The following is a 16,833-nucleotide window of genomic DNA, read 5'->3' on the forward strand; positions in this document are numbered from 1 at the left end:
TTTGTTTCTCACATGTGCCAACAGCAGAACAGACTTTCCAGGGTATGCAGCTGAAGAATGACCCCATCATCCTCCTATTGGTAGAAACAAAGCAGCACCACTGTATGGGCAGAGTATGTTAGGAACTTACAGTTGATCTCTGATGCCGTTCTTTCTGCCCTAACATTCCTGTTTGTAGAACGAATCGTATGGCGAATGACAGAATGAGGCTGCAAGGAAAAAAAACAAACAAACAAAAAAAATTATGTGGTTTTCTGTTGGATCTCAATCGACAGTCAAACCAACAAGGAGAAAGAATGGCTGCTGCAGAGTTGCACACTGGAACATGAATTGTCTTTGTCCTAGCCAAGACCCTGCACTGCCTGCACTTCATACACACTCCAAGGCCCAAGTGTGACAAGCTCTGGTAAGATGCCCTGGTTTCTCCAGCACAGTAACTTACAGGAGCTCTGAAAATGGTGGGGCAGTGCCCCCACCAAGGTGGGGTCTTGTGTGGTGAGAGCAAAGCAAGATATTTAAACAGTATTTTTACCCAAAGCCAGAAAATGAAAGATGTCCTTACCTCAAAATCATCATCATCAACTTCACTGCAGTGCGTGTGGTTGTCAGGATTATTAACTTTGTCCAACAGCTCAACTGCTAAAGATCTTGAAAGACCAGGCTGCCCTACAAAGCTATGCTAAAACCACAAAAAGGAACAAGTTACAATAGGCAGTTGATGTGCAACTTGAAGTAACAAACTTTCAATTCAGAATGCTACTGAATTTTGCCTCTTTTCTGGGGGCTCAACTATTTCTTTAGTGACAGCTCAGTGGCTATACTTGATATCCCCCCCATAAGCAAGGAAGTGACACGCTTTTGGCCAGTTGTACATTGGAGAGTAATCTCAAACAAACAACTACATGTTAACTTCATTTTTTACATAATGAGTAGCTTGGTCAAGGGAGGTAAGACATGAACAAATGTGACACAGAGCAGTTTTCTGTTTGTGTGGCAGGAAGGGTCCACATCTACTTGGCTATGCCCAAGGGGCTGATGCACCCACCTGTACCAAGGACAGAAGAGAGAACACGAGACAACTTTCTGCAATTATCCCTACCAAAAGTCATATAAATTCTTGTCCCTGAATAAAATCTTGCTACTTCTTATGCTTGACTATTGTCTCTTTCACTCAGCTTTCACCACCCACGTTGTAAGATCACAGAAAGAACATTGCTCCGGTTCGATTTCCCGTTGATGTGCTGCTCACTTCGAAGCAAGGCATCATTTATGGCTGTTGCAAAATGCCCCCCGTCACTTACAGCAAGGAGCCTGTCTGCTGTTGGTCTCTTCTTTGGATTTTTCGTAAGTGCTATTTTGACAAAATTATGGAATGTTGATGACCTTAAAGAAAGAAAAATGAGGTTTTATATTTAATTTTTCAGGAACGTATTTCAGGTTTAAATGTAGCTACTGAATAGATTACAAAGGGATGCACTAAGTTAGAATGCTGCCTAAGTACCTCAGTGCATCCCAGGTTTGAATAATTACGTTACCAAGCTAACAAAATAGGGGAAATATAAATCCAATTACTTGCACTTGCACAGCAATTGTTTCAATAGCATACATAAAACAAACTAAGCACGCAGGTTGCTATTTCAACTTTTTCCAGGTTCTGCTGTTTCAGATTTAAGCACTGGAAATAAAAGCTGTGAATTAGGTACGTAGCAAACCCTCCAGCTCCAGGCAAACCAATTTAACTTCACTTGGCTACAGATAGGAAAACGAAGCACAAAGTTCTAGACAAACTTAAGTCTTTAAATGCTTTCTTCTTCTGTGGACAACACCAGTCCAAGAACGTTTGATTTTAAGTTACATCCTGCTGCTGGAGCTCAGTTCCCTCACTTGCTCTTCAGAGACCAGCGAGCTGCTCCTCACTGAGCCTTCCTTCAGGTGAGCTCAATTCTCCAGCCACTGAGTTTAAAACGACCCTATGCTATTTTCACAGCCTCCCATCTTCAATAACGACAAGTATTTTTTTTTTTTTTTCATGTTGTCTGCAAAACACTGAGCAAAGAAAAGGGCTTAACCTACCATTTTGCTTTTTCCTTTAGCTTTGGTGGTTGAAAATTACTTTTTGACATTAAGAACAAAGCCCTGGAGGTAAAGAAAGAACGATGTTATTATATGGTGGAAAAAAAATTCATTTTCATTCCGGTATCTAAACCCTTCACATTAATGCTTTATGGTAAGAAATGTTAACGGCGAAACTGGATTACAGTCTCTGCTACGTTAGAGGACAGACATGGTAAAGCTGCTGATGTCCTTATCTTTAAATAAAATCTTTTTAATGCCACGCATAATCCTGTTAAGCGTAAGGTTGCGGTTTCTCTGCCGATTTATTACACTTAATCACTGCGTTGCTGACACCCCGATTAAAAAACCAATAATTTAAAACCTCCGTTGATCATTTCAATTCTAAATTCAAGTCCTTCGCTTCGGACCGGCGTCGTAAGCACGGACCCAGCTCACGCAGAAAGGAGCAGTTGGGTGAAGGAGCCCTGGGGAAGGCTGGGCTGCACGCTGCAGTCCCTGCCGGGGGCTGAGCAAGGCAAGCAAGGCGCCCTGCCCACGGACCTCATGGGGTGCAGGTCGAACATGGGGGGCTGCAGCTCCGCCAGCTCGATGGCTGTGATGCCGACGGCCCAGATGTCGCACAGCTGGTTGTAGCCGCCGTTCTTCTCCACCGCCGCAACCTCGGGGGCCATCCTTCAAAGAGAAGGCATCGCTGGGTCAGAGGACAGAGGGAAGAGGCAAACAGGGATAGCTGCCCACACGCGGACTCACGCGGCACGGCAGGTGACTGCGGCGCAGAAAGCCCCGCACGAAGCCTGCTGCTGCCTCCCCTCACCTGGCAGCAGGGGAGGAAACAGAGCCTGCGTGTTCTACCTGAGGTCACCGACCCGCCAGCAGAGCTAGGAATAGACCCGCAGCCTCATGACTCCCGGTGCAATGCTTTAATGACCAGATAATCTGCCCGCTGCAGCGGGATAAGGAGGGCAGCGAACAATTAAATGCCATTGTCTGGATTAAGCATGTACACATCGGGTCAGTGCTAAGAACATCACCCTAAGAGAAAGGCATCTGGAACTTAAAAGCACTTAATTTACACGTATAATCCAGCTCAAGATATACGCTGATAGGACTGCGGATTGAATGCTGTCTTGCACGGAAAATTAAGTACTAGAGATGATTAGAAGATTGCTTAAAAACTGCTTTTCTGCCGTGCAGAAGGAACCGTGAAGAAACCTGAAGGCCATCTTTGGGTTTATTCACGAGGAGAACAAGAAGTTAGTGAGAAACTAAGTGGGCATTACGCGTTCAGAAAAAGGGAGAATGCTCTGCGTTAACGAAGCTGGGAGAAACAGCAATCCTGCCCCAAACCAGGCACAGCGCCTTGCAGCAACACTGCAGCTGCAATCAGTGCTCCCCAGACATTCACCCCCCTTTGGCATTTCGCTTGGAAGAAAGGGAATTTGTGTATTTGCTATGTATACTTTAAAATACATACGTATGCTTCCATATTTACTCAGTTAGGTATGTTTCAGCATGTGCATCTCAGAGATTTGTAAATACAGACTGAGCTTGGCACGCACACAGCAGTGGAAATGGTTCCTTACCAGTAAGGGGTACCGATAAATGATTTCCTCTTCGCAATGGTGGCTGTTATTTTTGCTGCTACACCAAAGTCAGCTGGAAAACGAAATCACCGTTCGTTTAGAAATCTGATTTCAACACTCCAGTTCCATTCTAGGAAGTGCCACGTTATGAAAAAGCACTCACGTTTCTAATGCAAATTAAAAATTCATTAAGATTCGACCATTAAAGATTAATAATAAGATCAACCAATTTCTTCACTGACATATTTTTCAGTTAAAACCATTAGATTCTACATGCAGCTCACTCACAATCCTGCTCCTCTCCTCACTGGTTTTCCACTTCACCAAGCAGCACCCAAGCAGCCTCGCAAAATTCAGTGGGTATTCAGTTTAATAGTCAAGAGGAAAACCAGCATCATGCTCTGGAAACAGTACTATTTCTGCTCCTTACTTACAGAGGAGCCACGGGGCTCATCTGCTCTTGCTTCTGGAGATTCTGTCTAGGGGACAATTATCCCTCACTCTGAGAGCTGCAGACAATCAGGTGGTCTTAGAGAGGCAAAAATCATTCAAGTCCAGCTTCATTTTTATTGCATTTGTAGTATGATAGCTGGAGGATTGCTGTGGACGGATCTAACTAGCTTGGCAGGCAAATGCAAGGTACCAGTGTGTAAGCCAAGTTTAACGGAGTGAGTGGAAGCTCCTGTCAGGTTCAAGGTTTTTACTTTCTGAGGGGCAGTGAAGCAGCTGATCGCAACCACTCGTGTCTCTACCCAAGACGATGACTGCCTCATTCTGTCCCCTAGGATGTCTGCTTGTCTGCTCCTTCCTTCCTGAAGAGCCCTCACTGCACGTAGGCTCCTAGGAAGAGGCAGCAGATGGGGGTTTTGAAGGCGATGTGCTCAGACAAAAGATTCAGCCTGCCCCTGCCCCTCTAAATGCAAAGTGGCATTAGAGGAAGCCAGCAACACTAATCTCTTTGAGAGTTTGTCTGTGGAATCCAGAGTGCTTGACAAAGAGGAGAGTTTCCTTGCCTCCACCTGCATGGAAACGCCCAATGCCATAAGCTGGGCTGGAGGCACAGCCAGGAACAGACCCTGCATTTCAACAGGCTGCCAGGTGCAGCAGAACTGCCCTTCTGGCTGGGAACGTACCCATCAATATCCAGGTAACCTCAGTCCCAGGGAGAGCTGGGAGGCTTCAAGATTGGTTGGCTGAGAAAAGCTATTACTGCAACTTCTTAACAGAATGCAAAACTTCTCATCTCATCCATGTGTGTATGCCCATGGATACACACTTTGTTGTCGACTACTGACCTCATAGCACTCTGGGATGCTCTTACACCCCAAAGTGCAATACAAGGGCCTCGTGCCACAGAGAACATCATGTAATAAAACTGGTTGTACCAATACAGGAGTTCTGCTGTAACGTGCTTTATCGTTTATAAGAAGCTCAATCATTGCTGTACATGTGCTGCTCAACAAAAACAAGGCCGTACAACATCTGAATATTCTCACCAAGAGAAAATTTCTGCCTTGGAGAAATGCTACAAGACCTCTTGCTAAATCCACGATTGACTGCGTCCAAAAACTCCTATTTGCTTTCTGTCTCCATATTAAATTCTGGCCACTTACCTAGCTTGACATCTCCGTGGTCTGTTAGCAGAATATTTGCACCCTGTAACATAAGAAACAGAATATTAAAATGTATTATCAGGAATATTTTTCTGCAGTAGAAAACTTAAGGTAGGGTTCTCGATGTTCCAGGTTACCTTTATATCTCTGTGCATTTTGCCCTTCATATGCAAATAAGCAAGACCCTGGAAATAAAAAGAGACGTAACACTTTATTTTTACACCTGTAACCACACTGCAGAGCCAGTCCCATTCAGCCAGTTCTAATTACCGAACGTATTTTATTGGAAAATTCATAAATTTGAGATTTGCAGGTGGCAAGAGCGCTGGGTTCTGTTCCTCATCTCTCCCAGCTCCAGCCAAGGCACGCGAAGATTCATTTAAACCAGTCACTGTTTAGCATTTCACGTTGGTAAACGGGCATTTTCAGAACAAGCCTCAACGCACAGCACCGCTTTCCTGGACCAAAATTAGCTGTATTTTTGGAACCCAGAAGGCTGCAACAAACGGGTGCTCGCGTAGCCTTCGAGCTGCCCGTCCTGCAATACCAGTTCCTGCAGCACCAGGAGATCAGGAACAGAAGTGCCAAGCAGGTGATTGGATGGGGCTGCAGCCCTGCCTCCAGCAGTGACCACCGCAGCCACCGCTTCGGGGAAGGGTGCACGGCTTCAAGATTCTCTTCTGCAATTATCCACGGATGCAACACGGGCAATCAGAAAACAAAACAGCTGTAGCCACCCGGTTGTAATCTTTTTTGTTTGTTTTTTTTTTCCCCTCTACAAATGATTAGAATTTAATGCCATAATCAAGGAGGCGGTTTAAAATACATCTTTTTTTTTTTTTAAATTTAATTATTATTATGATTACCCGGTTACTTACCCTTCCTTACTGGCTATTTGCTGCTTTCTGCAACGACATTCAGAACTTTGTCCTAAGCAATTTCTGCACTGAACTGCTGTGTTAGAACAATGCATGAGAACTGCCCAGGCAGCACTGCGGTCACAACCTGCAAAGACCCGCCCTCCACATTTTCATTGCCACCTCCAGGATCACCAAGGAGATGGGAATGGGACTGAGTTTTAGCATTTTGGTCCTGCACTGGGATCCAAAGAGACATCTACTCATGCACCTTTGCAAATTACAGCAGGAAAGAAGCACTGTTCCGACACTGATTCCAAGCAAATATCTGCACAACCTTGCTGTGCTTCTTGTTAATTTCTAGTTATGCAATGTGGAAAACTCTGATTGGTCTCAAGTAGACTCCCAGTGCTTGCAAATGGAAGTGATAGTAATTCAGTGTCTTCTGAAATCACTCATCTTCTGTACCTACTTTTGTACACGCTGTCTGTCATACATGACTCTATAATGTATCTGTAGAAGTACAGTACCTGCAAAGTTTCTCTGCAAACGTATGCAATTTGTAACTCTGACAGAGGTCCAGTTACTGAAAATAAAGATAAAAAGTGTGTAAGTCTACAGCCTGTAGCATGTAAATAACGTTGTGAAGCAGCCAAAAATCAGTACTGCCATGAAAGTTAAAAGCCTTTTTGACATGGACCGTACTCGACATTGAGCTGAAAAGAGGGTTTTGTTGGTTTGTTCTACAGAAAGGCTTTCTGCAAGGAAAACAACAGCACATTAACAGAAGACAACATCCACCATGACATTCCATATCTAATGAGCACCATTTCTGGTTGTCAACTTTTGAGAGGCCTTTTCTTTCCAGTGCCTTCAGAAAAAAGAGATCAACTATGACTGCACACCAACACTGAAAGGTGCAGGGCTGGCAGGAGGCGACTGAAAGCACAGAGGAGCTCACGATGTACAGCAACTGCAGCTACTGAAGAGCTTGCCAGTGGGATAAACCAAGCTCCTGTTACCAAAGCATCGGGAGAGAAAGGAGCAGAGCTATGACTGAAAAACAAAGCATGTTCTGGCCTAGAATGGCAGGGTATTAGCACAGAGCTTGCTGCCACGCTGAGAAGTGCTCTTGACAAAATCTGTTGACCGTAGCTAAAAAACACTGTTCATTTCTTAAGAAAAAACACACGTAGTGCTGGCCAGCACCAACCACCCCCCAGTAGCTTGCTTTCACATCTTCCTCTTTGCATAAATCATTCAAAGGGTACAAAGGTGAAAACGAGCTCCCAAAGTACCGTGGTAGATATCTTGGAGGGATCCCCCGCCGCAGTACTCCATGCATATCCACAGCTTTTCACGGCTATCAAAAGAAAGGGAACACACAGGTATCAGAAGCTGCCTGATCTGCAGGCAGGACACAGGTAGCAACGATCACTTGGATTATTTTGTATTGGCCACGATCGCTCTTTGTTTAAAATACACACTCTGATGCATGAATAGCAGGTGCACGTTTTACGCATTACTATCTCTCTCATTATCTCACTTATCAAATTGAAAAATCACTCTCAAACTTTTAACTTATCAGGCGCTGCTTTAACACTGACCTCCTAACTGCAAGGGAGGAGGTGGAGAAGAAACACCTGCAGTTTACCTTCTATCAGCAAGAGCACATCAGACAAGCACGCTAAAGCCACAGTTTCAATCTGAGACTGACGTTACCTAATCACATCTAAGAAATTCCACACGGCCTCCAAAAGAGGTGTCGGGGATTTGAGATCCAGCTATTTTGTTCCACTGAAGTCCACCTGGGCTGCACAGATTACTTGAAAAAACGCAGCCCTCCAAGAAATCCATAGATGAAGCCTCATAGCAAAAGACCAAATCGCCGAAGCGGTGATATATACTCCCACGGAGCCAACTGATAAATGGCATTGCTCCACCGAAATGGAAAATATTCCCCAATTTTCTGCATAACCTTTAACGTGTGTGCTTGCAGATGCAGCCAGCTGGCATCGCCTTGCTCTCAGGACGTCGCATCTGCTGCACCACAACCATGAGAAATGGTATTACCAGCAGCCCACAGTGAGAGCTCCCTTACAGCTCACTGGCTATACTTTCCCAGCACACAATGCTGCCATTAAATGCAATACCCAAAAGCAATTCTCCTCAAGATAAACAGTGAGCTTGTTTTATATTATGAGTGATAGACGTTTAAAATCTGCCCAGCGAGTGAGTAGGACTGGATATGTTGCAAGAGTCTCGAAGGGAAAATTTTCTTTCTGTTCCTAGTGATAAAAATATTCCAGCCTTTTGGCCAGCAGAGAAAACAAAGTATTAGTCACTTTTTTATTTTTTGTGTGTGTGTTTTTTTTTTAAAGCCAGAAGGGAACTGAATGGAATTCAAGCTAGAGAAGAACACAGAGAGGATACAAGTAATAAAGCAGACGGAGACCCAGCAGAAATGCAGGTAGTGCAATGCTGTTTACCTGAGATAGCTCCCAAAATAAGCGACGATGTTGCAATGTTTGCATTCTTTTACCATATATATTTCCTGCTGGATTAACGAAAAGTCGTCCCCTGAAAAACAGGAAATGGTCACCATTAGAGCACACAAAAACGAACTCTGAAAGAGATCTGGGAGCGTGTGCGTAAATCACAAACGCAAGCCGTGGGCTTGGATAACTGCTAAGCCTTTGCGAGGGTTTTCTAACACACCAGCCTCTTCAGTAAGTTATCTACGTACATCAGCCTTTCATTTTCCATTCTTTACGATCTGCTTTGGCAGGGACGTTTCTCAAAGGCCAGTGGAGAAAGGCTGGCCTGGGAGCCTGTGCTCAATGGACCAAGGCAGCCCCACAAGCACAGAGTGCTCTGGCCCCATAGGATGGGAGCACGATGGCAGCTGTCAGACCAACTGTGCTTCACCTGCACATGGTGCCTGCAGCACGGGGGTCCCAGCCATGGGTGTAAAGACTACAGTGAGGTAAGGCCAGAGTCACCTCCCTGAAGCCAGGAGAGAGCCCAGATCATCAGGGTTGGAAGCACCCCAGGACATCACCGTCCTTCTTGGCCACCAGGGCACACTGCTGGCTCACGGTCACCCTGCTGACCACCACCACCCCAGGTCCTTCTCTGCAGAGCTCCCAGCAGCTCAGCCCCAACCTGTACTGATCCACGTGGTTATCCCTCCCCAGGTGTAGGACTCTGAACGTGCCCTTGCTGAACCTCACCAGGTTCCTCTCCACCCAACACAGCCTGTCCAGGCCCCACTGAATGGCAGCACAGCCTTCTGGTGTGTCAGCCACTCCCCCCAGCTCCGCATCATCAGCAAACTCATGGAGTGTGCACTCTATCCCTTCCTCCAGATCACCGATGAAGATGTTGAACAAGACCAGAGCCAGCTCCGATGACCCCTGGGGAACACTGCTAGTTACAGCCTCTAACCAGACCCTGTGCCGCTGATCACAGCCCTCTGAGCTCTGCCAGACAGCCAGTTCTCAGCTCACCTCGCTGTCCACTTGTCTATCCCATGCTTCCTAAGCTTACCTACAAGGATGTTATGAGAGACAGTGTCAAAAGCCTTGCTGAAATCAATAGTGAAAACAGCCACTGCTCTCCCTCCATCTACCCAGCCAGTCATGACAGCACAGAAAGCTACCAGGTTGGTCAAGCACAATTTCCCCTTGGTGGATCCACGTTGACTACTCCTGACAACCTTCTTCTCTTCCAGATCTTTGGAGATGGCATCCAGAACAAGTTGTTCCATCACCTTCCTGGGGACAGAGGTGAGGGTGACTGGCCTGTAGTTTCTGGGTCCTCCTTCTTGCCCTTTTTGAAGACTGGAGTGGCACTGGCTTCCCGGCAGTCCTTAGGCACTGCTCCTATTCTCCCATGCCTTTCAGAGATGGTAACGAGTGGTTGGATGGTCCCTTCTGCCAGCTCCCAGATCGCACGCCGTAGGCTCATCATTAAAAACATTCTGTCTCCAAATGCCTCTGCAGCAGCATATGGCCTGCACGCCCACTCAGCCACCGCTGACTCACAAGGAGAAGCGCTGAGCCCTCGTGGCCCATCTTGTGAGTGTGTTTGGTGACTAGGACAGCTACACCAGCTACCTGAGCCCTCTGGCTGGACTTGCACAGCCTGCCAGGACAGACACGCTGCCCCACAGCACCATGGAAATCGTGGCTCTCGTACACGTTCACTCATTGAGTGAAAGAAGTGCTCGTTTGCCATGATCACACAATCACAATCTTTAGGACTTTCACTTAAGAAAATAACTACGAAACACGAAAGGTAGAGAGGGACACATTTGTACAAACATGCCCAGCAAATCCTCAAGGGATCCTTGAATATTTAGTAAGCGGAGAAAGACTTCAGCAGGGAAATAAAACAATAGCAGAGGTTTAAAAAAAGATTCTTGACATTTGAAGCACAAACAGTACTTCTCTTTGCGTAATGAGAAAAAGAAAAGTCAACACAAACTAGGCAACTGAATTTAGCACAGACTTCACACTGTGCTTGCTCTATGGTCACCTTTCAGCTATAGCTTGGCTTGAAGTAGAGCACCCTGCATATAAATGACGGCTATGAACAAAGACATTTCGAGTTTGAACCAGGTGGATCAATCCCTCCTATTTCTGTGACAAATATCCAAAGGGAAATCAGGAGATACTCACATATATCTCATTCTAGAACTAAAAAGTTTTCCAAGAAAGTTCAGTCTAAGCAAGTATGAATGCAAAGAATTCCCACCCCACACCAAAGGAAGAGCTGTCCTCCTCTAACACTGCAATTCATCCAAAAGCTCAGAGAATGCCAAATCCTCAAATCAAAGGATCCTTGATAAGCAAGAATCAGCATTTCAGAAGAGCTAAATGCTGTCACATGAAAATCGTGATCAAGAAGTGCCCTAAAAGACCAAAAAAGTCAGAAGGCAGCATCCTGAATTGCCCTTCAATATCACACTGACTGGATCATCTACTGTGGGCCACTGACTACCATCTAATGTTAGTTCTAAAAACCATAACTAGCGGGGAGAAAAACAAAGGAAATACGGTGATTGGACCGGAAAAAAGACTGCAGTAGAGACCAACCTTCACATACATAAAAGGGAAAAAACAACAGTGATAATCTGTCCTGCTTTTCTTTGATTGGACAATTAGAAATGGGTTTAAACTGCCTTAACCTTTAGTCACTGTAAAGATGAGAAGTTTTTCCTACCAGAGGGACAATGAGGCACTGAACTCAGTGCACGGATGGAGATGACACCTGCGTGAAGCAACACACAAAAGATGACCTTTGGATTTGCAATTAATAAACGGAGAACCTACGCGAGAAATGGGGCACCTACAAAAAAAAAGGAATTAAGAGGGATTTGGAAGGAGAGGCACAGGCTTCATGGGAGCACAGAGCTGACAGAAAAGTAGCAAGCAGATGGAAAGAAGAAGAGACGTAAGCATGAGAAGAGTCTGGCCAAAATACGTAGAAAAAGAACCTGAAAGATCAGACTCAAAGATAGCAGGGAAGATGTATAGTGCTTCAAAGACGACAAGAACGAATTCAAAACAATGGAATTCAGAGTTTCCAGGCAGCTGGAGTATTAATCTTGGCAAGAGATGCTGGAATAGGGCAAAAATTGAATATCCTTGGATAGCATGAAAATAAAGACAGCAGTAAGAGAAAGAATTTGCAGAAAATACTTCATCAAGGAGATGTCAAGATAAGAATCATTAGTTCAAAGGTGACAATATATCCACAGAAAGAGATTTTCGTCTGTTTTAGTCATCAGAGATCTCCTGATGCTAAATAACATGGAATCGGAAAAATGTCCTTTCTGTCTACTCACATGTTTGCAATTATGGGATACGGGGCATGCTGAGCAAAAGCGCAGTTTAGGGAGCTGCTGTAAATCACACCAGCAGCGCGGTGACTCACTGCAGCGTGCTACTATCATGCAATTTTACCTCTCTAACGAGGCATGCAGGACACAATGGAGGGTTACAATGGAATATTCTCCTCTGGCCGGAGCCCTCGGTCCGGGCTGCGCTGCTGCTCGGCACAAAGAGCTGCTTGTCCACCAACACAGCTGGTGGGGAGCAGGACTGCTGGAACTTGCGGCCGCATCATCTTGCACAGCGATCAAGTCAGATTGCAGAAGCTAAGCAAGGTAAAGCCTGGTAAATTCATGATAAACCCGTATTTAAGCGGGAGATCATACAGCAAACTGATGGCCCAGTAACACTTGTGAATTATTCTATTTGCAGACACTCATTCTCACCGATGGGAAATGGGCACGGTGTGGGATGTCCCGCCTGGGCCCACACAGCCACTCTGCAGCACGGCAAAGGCTGCTGGCTCTGGTGCCTATCACACAGCACCATTCTGAGCGTGCCTGACCTTAATGGTTTGCAAGCAAATTTACTCCTGGTCATATTGTCATGTGCTCGACTGCTTCGAGAGGTCCCATCCTGCAGGGTCACTGCTCGCACCTCTCCTGGCTCAGCTGAGATTCACTTTACTGCCCAGGAGGCTCCTCGGGGAAGAAGGTACCGTTGTATTTGGTTTACTCTGCATTACTTCAGCGCTGCATCACGGGGATGACGCCGTGTGGGAACAGTGGGAGGGACAGGCAGGCAGCATCCAGGGCTCGCATGCAACCGGGCGGAGAGAGCTGACAGCATCAGGAGGCATCCACGGTGTCACCAAAGGGTGGGACAGCAGCACTTACTGAGAGGCCAAGTGTCGTGGTGCCAGCCAGCCCTGAGCCACTGCTCCCAGCACATGTGGGCAGCCACCGCTGTATGGGGCGCTGATGGTGAACAGCAGGGTCAGGGCATCGACTCCGAGCATGAGCACTGCCACTGTGCCACTCTTCTTGCTCTCTTCACTGCCCCGCAGACCTGCATTGCCCTATGCCAACCCTTCTGAAAACTGCAAAAAACGCTATTGAAGTTTTACATCTTTAATAATAGCAACACTTGAAATTTCACTCCAGCATCTGAACTGTTTTATCCATACCTCTTTCCTTGGGATTAAAGGAAACCTGCAGTCTGACAGAAGGAATTTAAATTCCCCGAACTTGAAGCTCAGAAACTTGATTCCAAGTAGGATACAACTATTTGGAAACAATGAGGTTTCCACCAGCAGATTTCACTGCCAGGCATCTCGGCTGCCATGTGCTAACCACTGATGGCACTCATTATCTGCCAGCTGATACAAACATTACTGATGGCACTGCACCGCCGCAGCACACGGATGTTTGGAGTGACTGTTCCCAAACCACAACCAATTTCCCCCCACATGTTTTGAGCACTGCCACCTCATCATTGCTACTTTTCTTCCACGCACTTTGTCAGATTAAGCGTACTCACAATTGCGAGCACCCCGTACCAACCTGCCTTCACCCCAAATGTCACACTCTCCATCACTTCCCCAACAACGTGTGATTTCTCAGCTTCTTTCCTACTCACAGACAACGCCTTCTCTAGCCAAAAGGCTGGATATTATGAAACATTTCTTCTCCGAAAGAGTGGTAATGCATTGGAATAGGCTGCCCAGGGAGGTGGTGGAATCACCACCTCTGGAGGTGATCAAGAACTGTGGAGATGTGGCACTGAGGGACGTGGTTAGTGATGGGTTTAGCGCGGATGGGGTGGGTTGGACTTGGTGATCTTAGAGGTCTTTTCCAACCTTAGTGATTCTGTGATCCTCCTGTTGGCCTTCCTCATCCAAAATAACAAACTCTGAGTGAAAGCTTACAGCACACGGGAACGTGAGCTCACCCCCTCTAGATACATACACTTCTGAAGGCAGAATAGCAGATTACAAACGCACTGTAAGCATGCAGAGCAAAATTAGGCCAGATTTCAAGAAGTTACAAATAATTTAAATGCTGGGCACTCTATATTAAAAAACTGCACTGTCTCTGTTTTGCTTTGTGTATGTTCCAGAGCAGCTGTGTGGGTCAGCGGCAGCACCCAGCAGCGCGTGGTACGGCACAAGCGGCGATGCCCAGCCTTGAGCAGCTCTAGCATATCTGGAGATGCAGGCATTCAGCTCAGGCAGATGCAACCAGCAAAGGAGCACTGGAATGGGAATCGAGGGCTGCTGGCAATTTCTGACTCAGTCACACCGGACACGATCCTAAACCCAACCAGTGAAGATGGAAGAAATAACCAGAAGTTATTTTCGTATTTCTTCAAGCCCTAGAGCTTTCAACAACTGTTAACACCCACAGGCTTACTCAAACAAGCCTCAGGCTTGTTCCTCTCCATAGCTCACAGCATCTTTAGGGAACTAATTACATAGACTACATTGCAGCATTACTGTTCTGCCCCAAAGGGCCTTGGAGCAACAGCACCGCTCCCCTGTGCCGCAAGCACCCCGAGAGGACAAAGCACAGCCCATGCCTGGCTCAGCCCTAAGGGTTGCACTGGAAGGTGCAGTACGAACACCCACATCTGAACCGTGAGATGCAAACCAACCGTAACAAAGCAGAGCTGGCTGTGGATGTACTGAGCACAATGCTACACAGCGCCGGGGGATTGTTTTCCCTTGTACAAATAGCCTTGGACGGTTCCAGGTACAGACGAAGATCCAGCTTGAAACACACAACCGGCTACTTCTGGCCCTCAGGAAGATCTCACATGGAAAACAAATGTTGAACCAGATGAAAACCACTAGCGAGACTCTTCTGTAATCGTGCACTGCAGATTACCACCAGCCCTCAAAGTGTCAAAGGTTTCTGAGGTCACTGTTTATCATCACAACTGTACTGACACCAGACGTCTACTAATTATAAAACATTTTACGACATTTTCCCAGGCAGAAAATTCTGTGGAGTAAAGCTACCCTGGCAAACAGTTATCTTTGTGTTGACTCCCCTCTCGATTCATCTGCTAAACCCATAGAAGGAAGTGGCTTTAGTGTTTCAGATGGTTTTGGCTTTTACGCTGCTGAGTACAGTTGGATTAGTTTCTGAAATAGAATTGGCTCCCAAATTATTTGAAGCATTTGTACTCGGTGAATGCTGGGAAATGTCATTAGCGTGCCATAATACTTTTGCCTAATGCTCTCCAAAGTCTATGCCAAAAAAGTGAAAAACACTGTCTATTTTGATTCTAACAGCACAGCTTAAGTAACTGGTAGCAGAATCAGTTACTGCCCAAAGACACAAATAAACTGACAGTAACCTTTGAAGCGGAGCTTATTTCTTTTGTCTGGAGAACAGAGAAAGGAAGGTGATAGCAGATGAAACAAAATAAGTAGTCATGTTGAAGTCTCAGTTCTAAGCTAGAGTCTACCAACTCATTACCTGCAGCAGATGAAAGATTAACAAGGAAAAGACACAGCCTGTTCCTACCTTCTATTTCAGTGGTTTTGCTAGGTCTCCCAGAACTCTGCCATCTTACTCGTGCTGTTTCCTGCAGCTTGAATTCAACACATTTCTCACCTCCTGCGGGGCACTCCTCGTTCCAGAGGCTTGTGCCTTCTAATCCCAACTGCCCCCCCGTCCATGTGTTAAACTAGTGTTGAGTCCAGAGGTTGCATTGATCCTGGAGCTCTTGTTTTTCCATCTCCAAATGAATTCCCACTTATGAAGCTGTTTACTCCTCCCCTCCAGAAGATGCTGTAGATAACTCAAGGGGAGCCACAGCCCTGCCGAAAAGGACCTGGGGGTGCTGGCGGATGGGAAGCTGGACACGAGCCAGCAATGTGCCCTTACAGCCCAGAAAGCCAACCACACCCTGGGCTGCATCCAAAGCAGCGTGGCCAGCAGGGCAAGGGAGCTGATCCTGCCCCTCTGCTCTGCACTGACACCTCACCTGGAGCACTGCATCCAGATGGGGAGTCCTTAGTAGAGGAGAGACAAGGAGCTGTTGGAGCGCATGCAGAGGAGGGCCACAGAAATGATCCCAGGCATGGAACACCTCTCCTATCAGAACAGGCTGAGAGAGCTGGGGCTGTGCAGCCTGGAGAAGAGAAGGCTGCGAGGTGATCTGATATCTAAAGGGGAGCTACAGGAAAGAGGGGGACAGGGTCTGTGGTGACAGAACAAGGGGAAATGACTTCAAGCTCAAAGAGGGTAGATTTAGGTTGGATATAAGGAAAAAGTCTTTTACAGCGAGGCTGGTAAGGCACTGGAACAGGTTGCCCAGAGATGTGGTGGATGCCCCATCCCTAGAGACTGTGAAGGCAAAGCTGGATCAGACCGCAGGCAGCCTGATCTAGCTGTGGTGTCCCTGTTCACTGCAGGGGAATTGGACTAGATGGCCTTCAGAGGTCCCTTCCAACTCTAAGGATTCTATGGTTCTCTTTATCTAGTGACTGACATATGAAATTTATGAGTAGTTGTTGTGCCATGTGGTCTGGCAGGAGCTCTGCTGATGGTAGAGAGGTGCCCTCCCTGAGTGAGCCCCCCATGAGCAACACCTGACACTGACTCAATCCAAGACCTGATGGTGCTCTGCAACCACAGCCCAAAAACTCTAGCCCAAACTTAAAATGAGTCTGAACATTGGCAACAAGGAGCAGCCGATTTTTATTTTTAATTTTTAATCTGGAAGACTTTGAACAGCCACGTCTTCCTGTCCAGCAAAGACAGCAAGCTGCTACCATGGAGTTACAGAGGCAACAGACATCCCCGAGTGCTGAACATAAATAAATAAATGCTGTGAACCCTCCTCAGAAACAAAACAA

At 46.4% G+C, this 16,833-nt stretch overlaps 1 protein-coding gene across 10 annotated transcripts in view; it reads right to left on the bottom strand.

Annotated features, from left to right (window-relative positions):
* Positions 1–16,833, bottom strand: part of MAP4K5 (mitogen-activated protein kinase kinase kinase kinase 5) — a 58,455-nt gene that overhangs the window by 19,338 nt on the left and 22,284 nt on the right. For 9 of the 10 annotated variants that reach the window (XM_021403541.1, XM_021403539.1, XM_021403537.1 and 6 more), the window contains 11 exons: positions 8,619–8,709; positions 7,428–7,492; positions 6,660–6,715; positions 5,410–5,457; positions 5,273–5,315; positions 3,660–3,732; positions 2,617–2,748; positions 2,074–2,136; positions 1,302–1,383; positions 563–679; positions 131–209 (listed from right to left, as the gene is read on the bottom strand). In XM_021403541.1, coding sequence (XP_021259216.1) covers positions 131–209; positions 563–679; positions 1,302–1,383; positions 2,074–2,136; positions 2,617–2,748; positions 3,660–3,732; positions 5,273–5,315; positions 5,410–5,457; positions 6,660–6,715; positions 7,428–7,492; positions 8,619–8,709 — 849 coding nt within the window. The other variant, XM_021403540.1, reaches the window with a different exon arrangement.

The sequence above is a fragment of the Numida meleagris genome, chromosome 6, assembly GCF_002078875.1.
Source record: "Numida meleagris isolate 19003 breed g44 Domestic line chromosome 6, NumMel1.0, whole genome shotgun sequence".
In the NCBI taxonomy this organism is placed as follows: Eukaryota; Metazoa; Chordata; class Aves; order Galliformes; family Numididae; genus Numida; species Numida meleagris.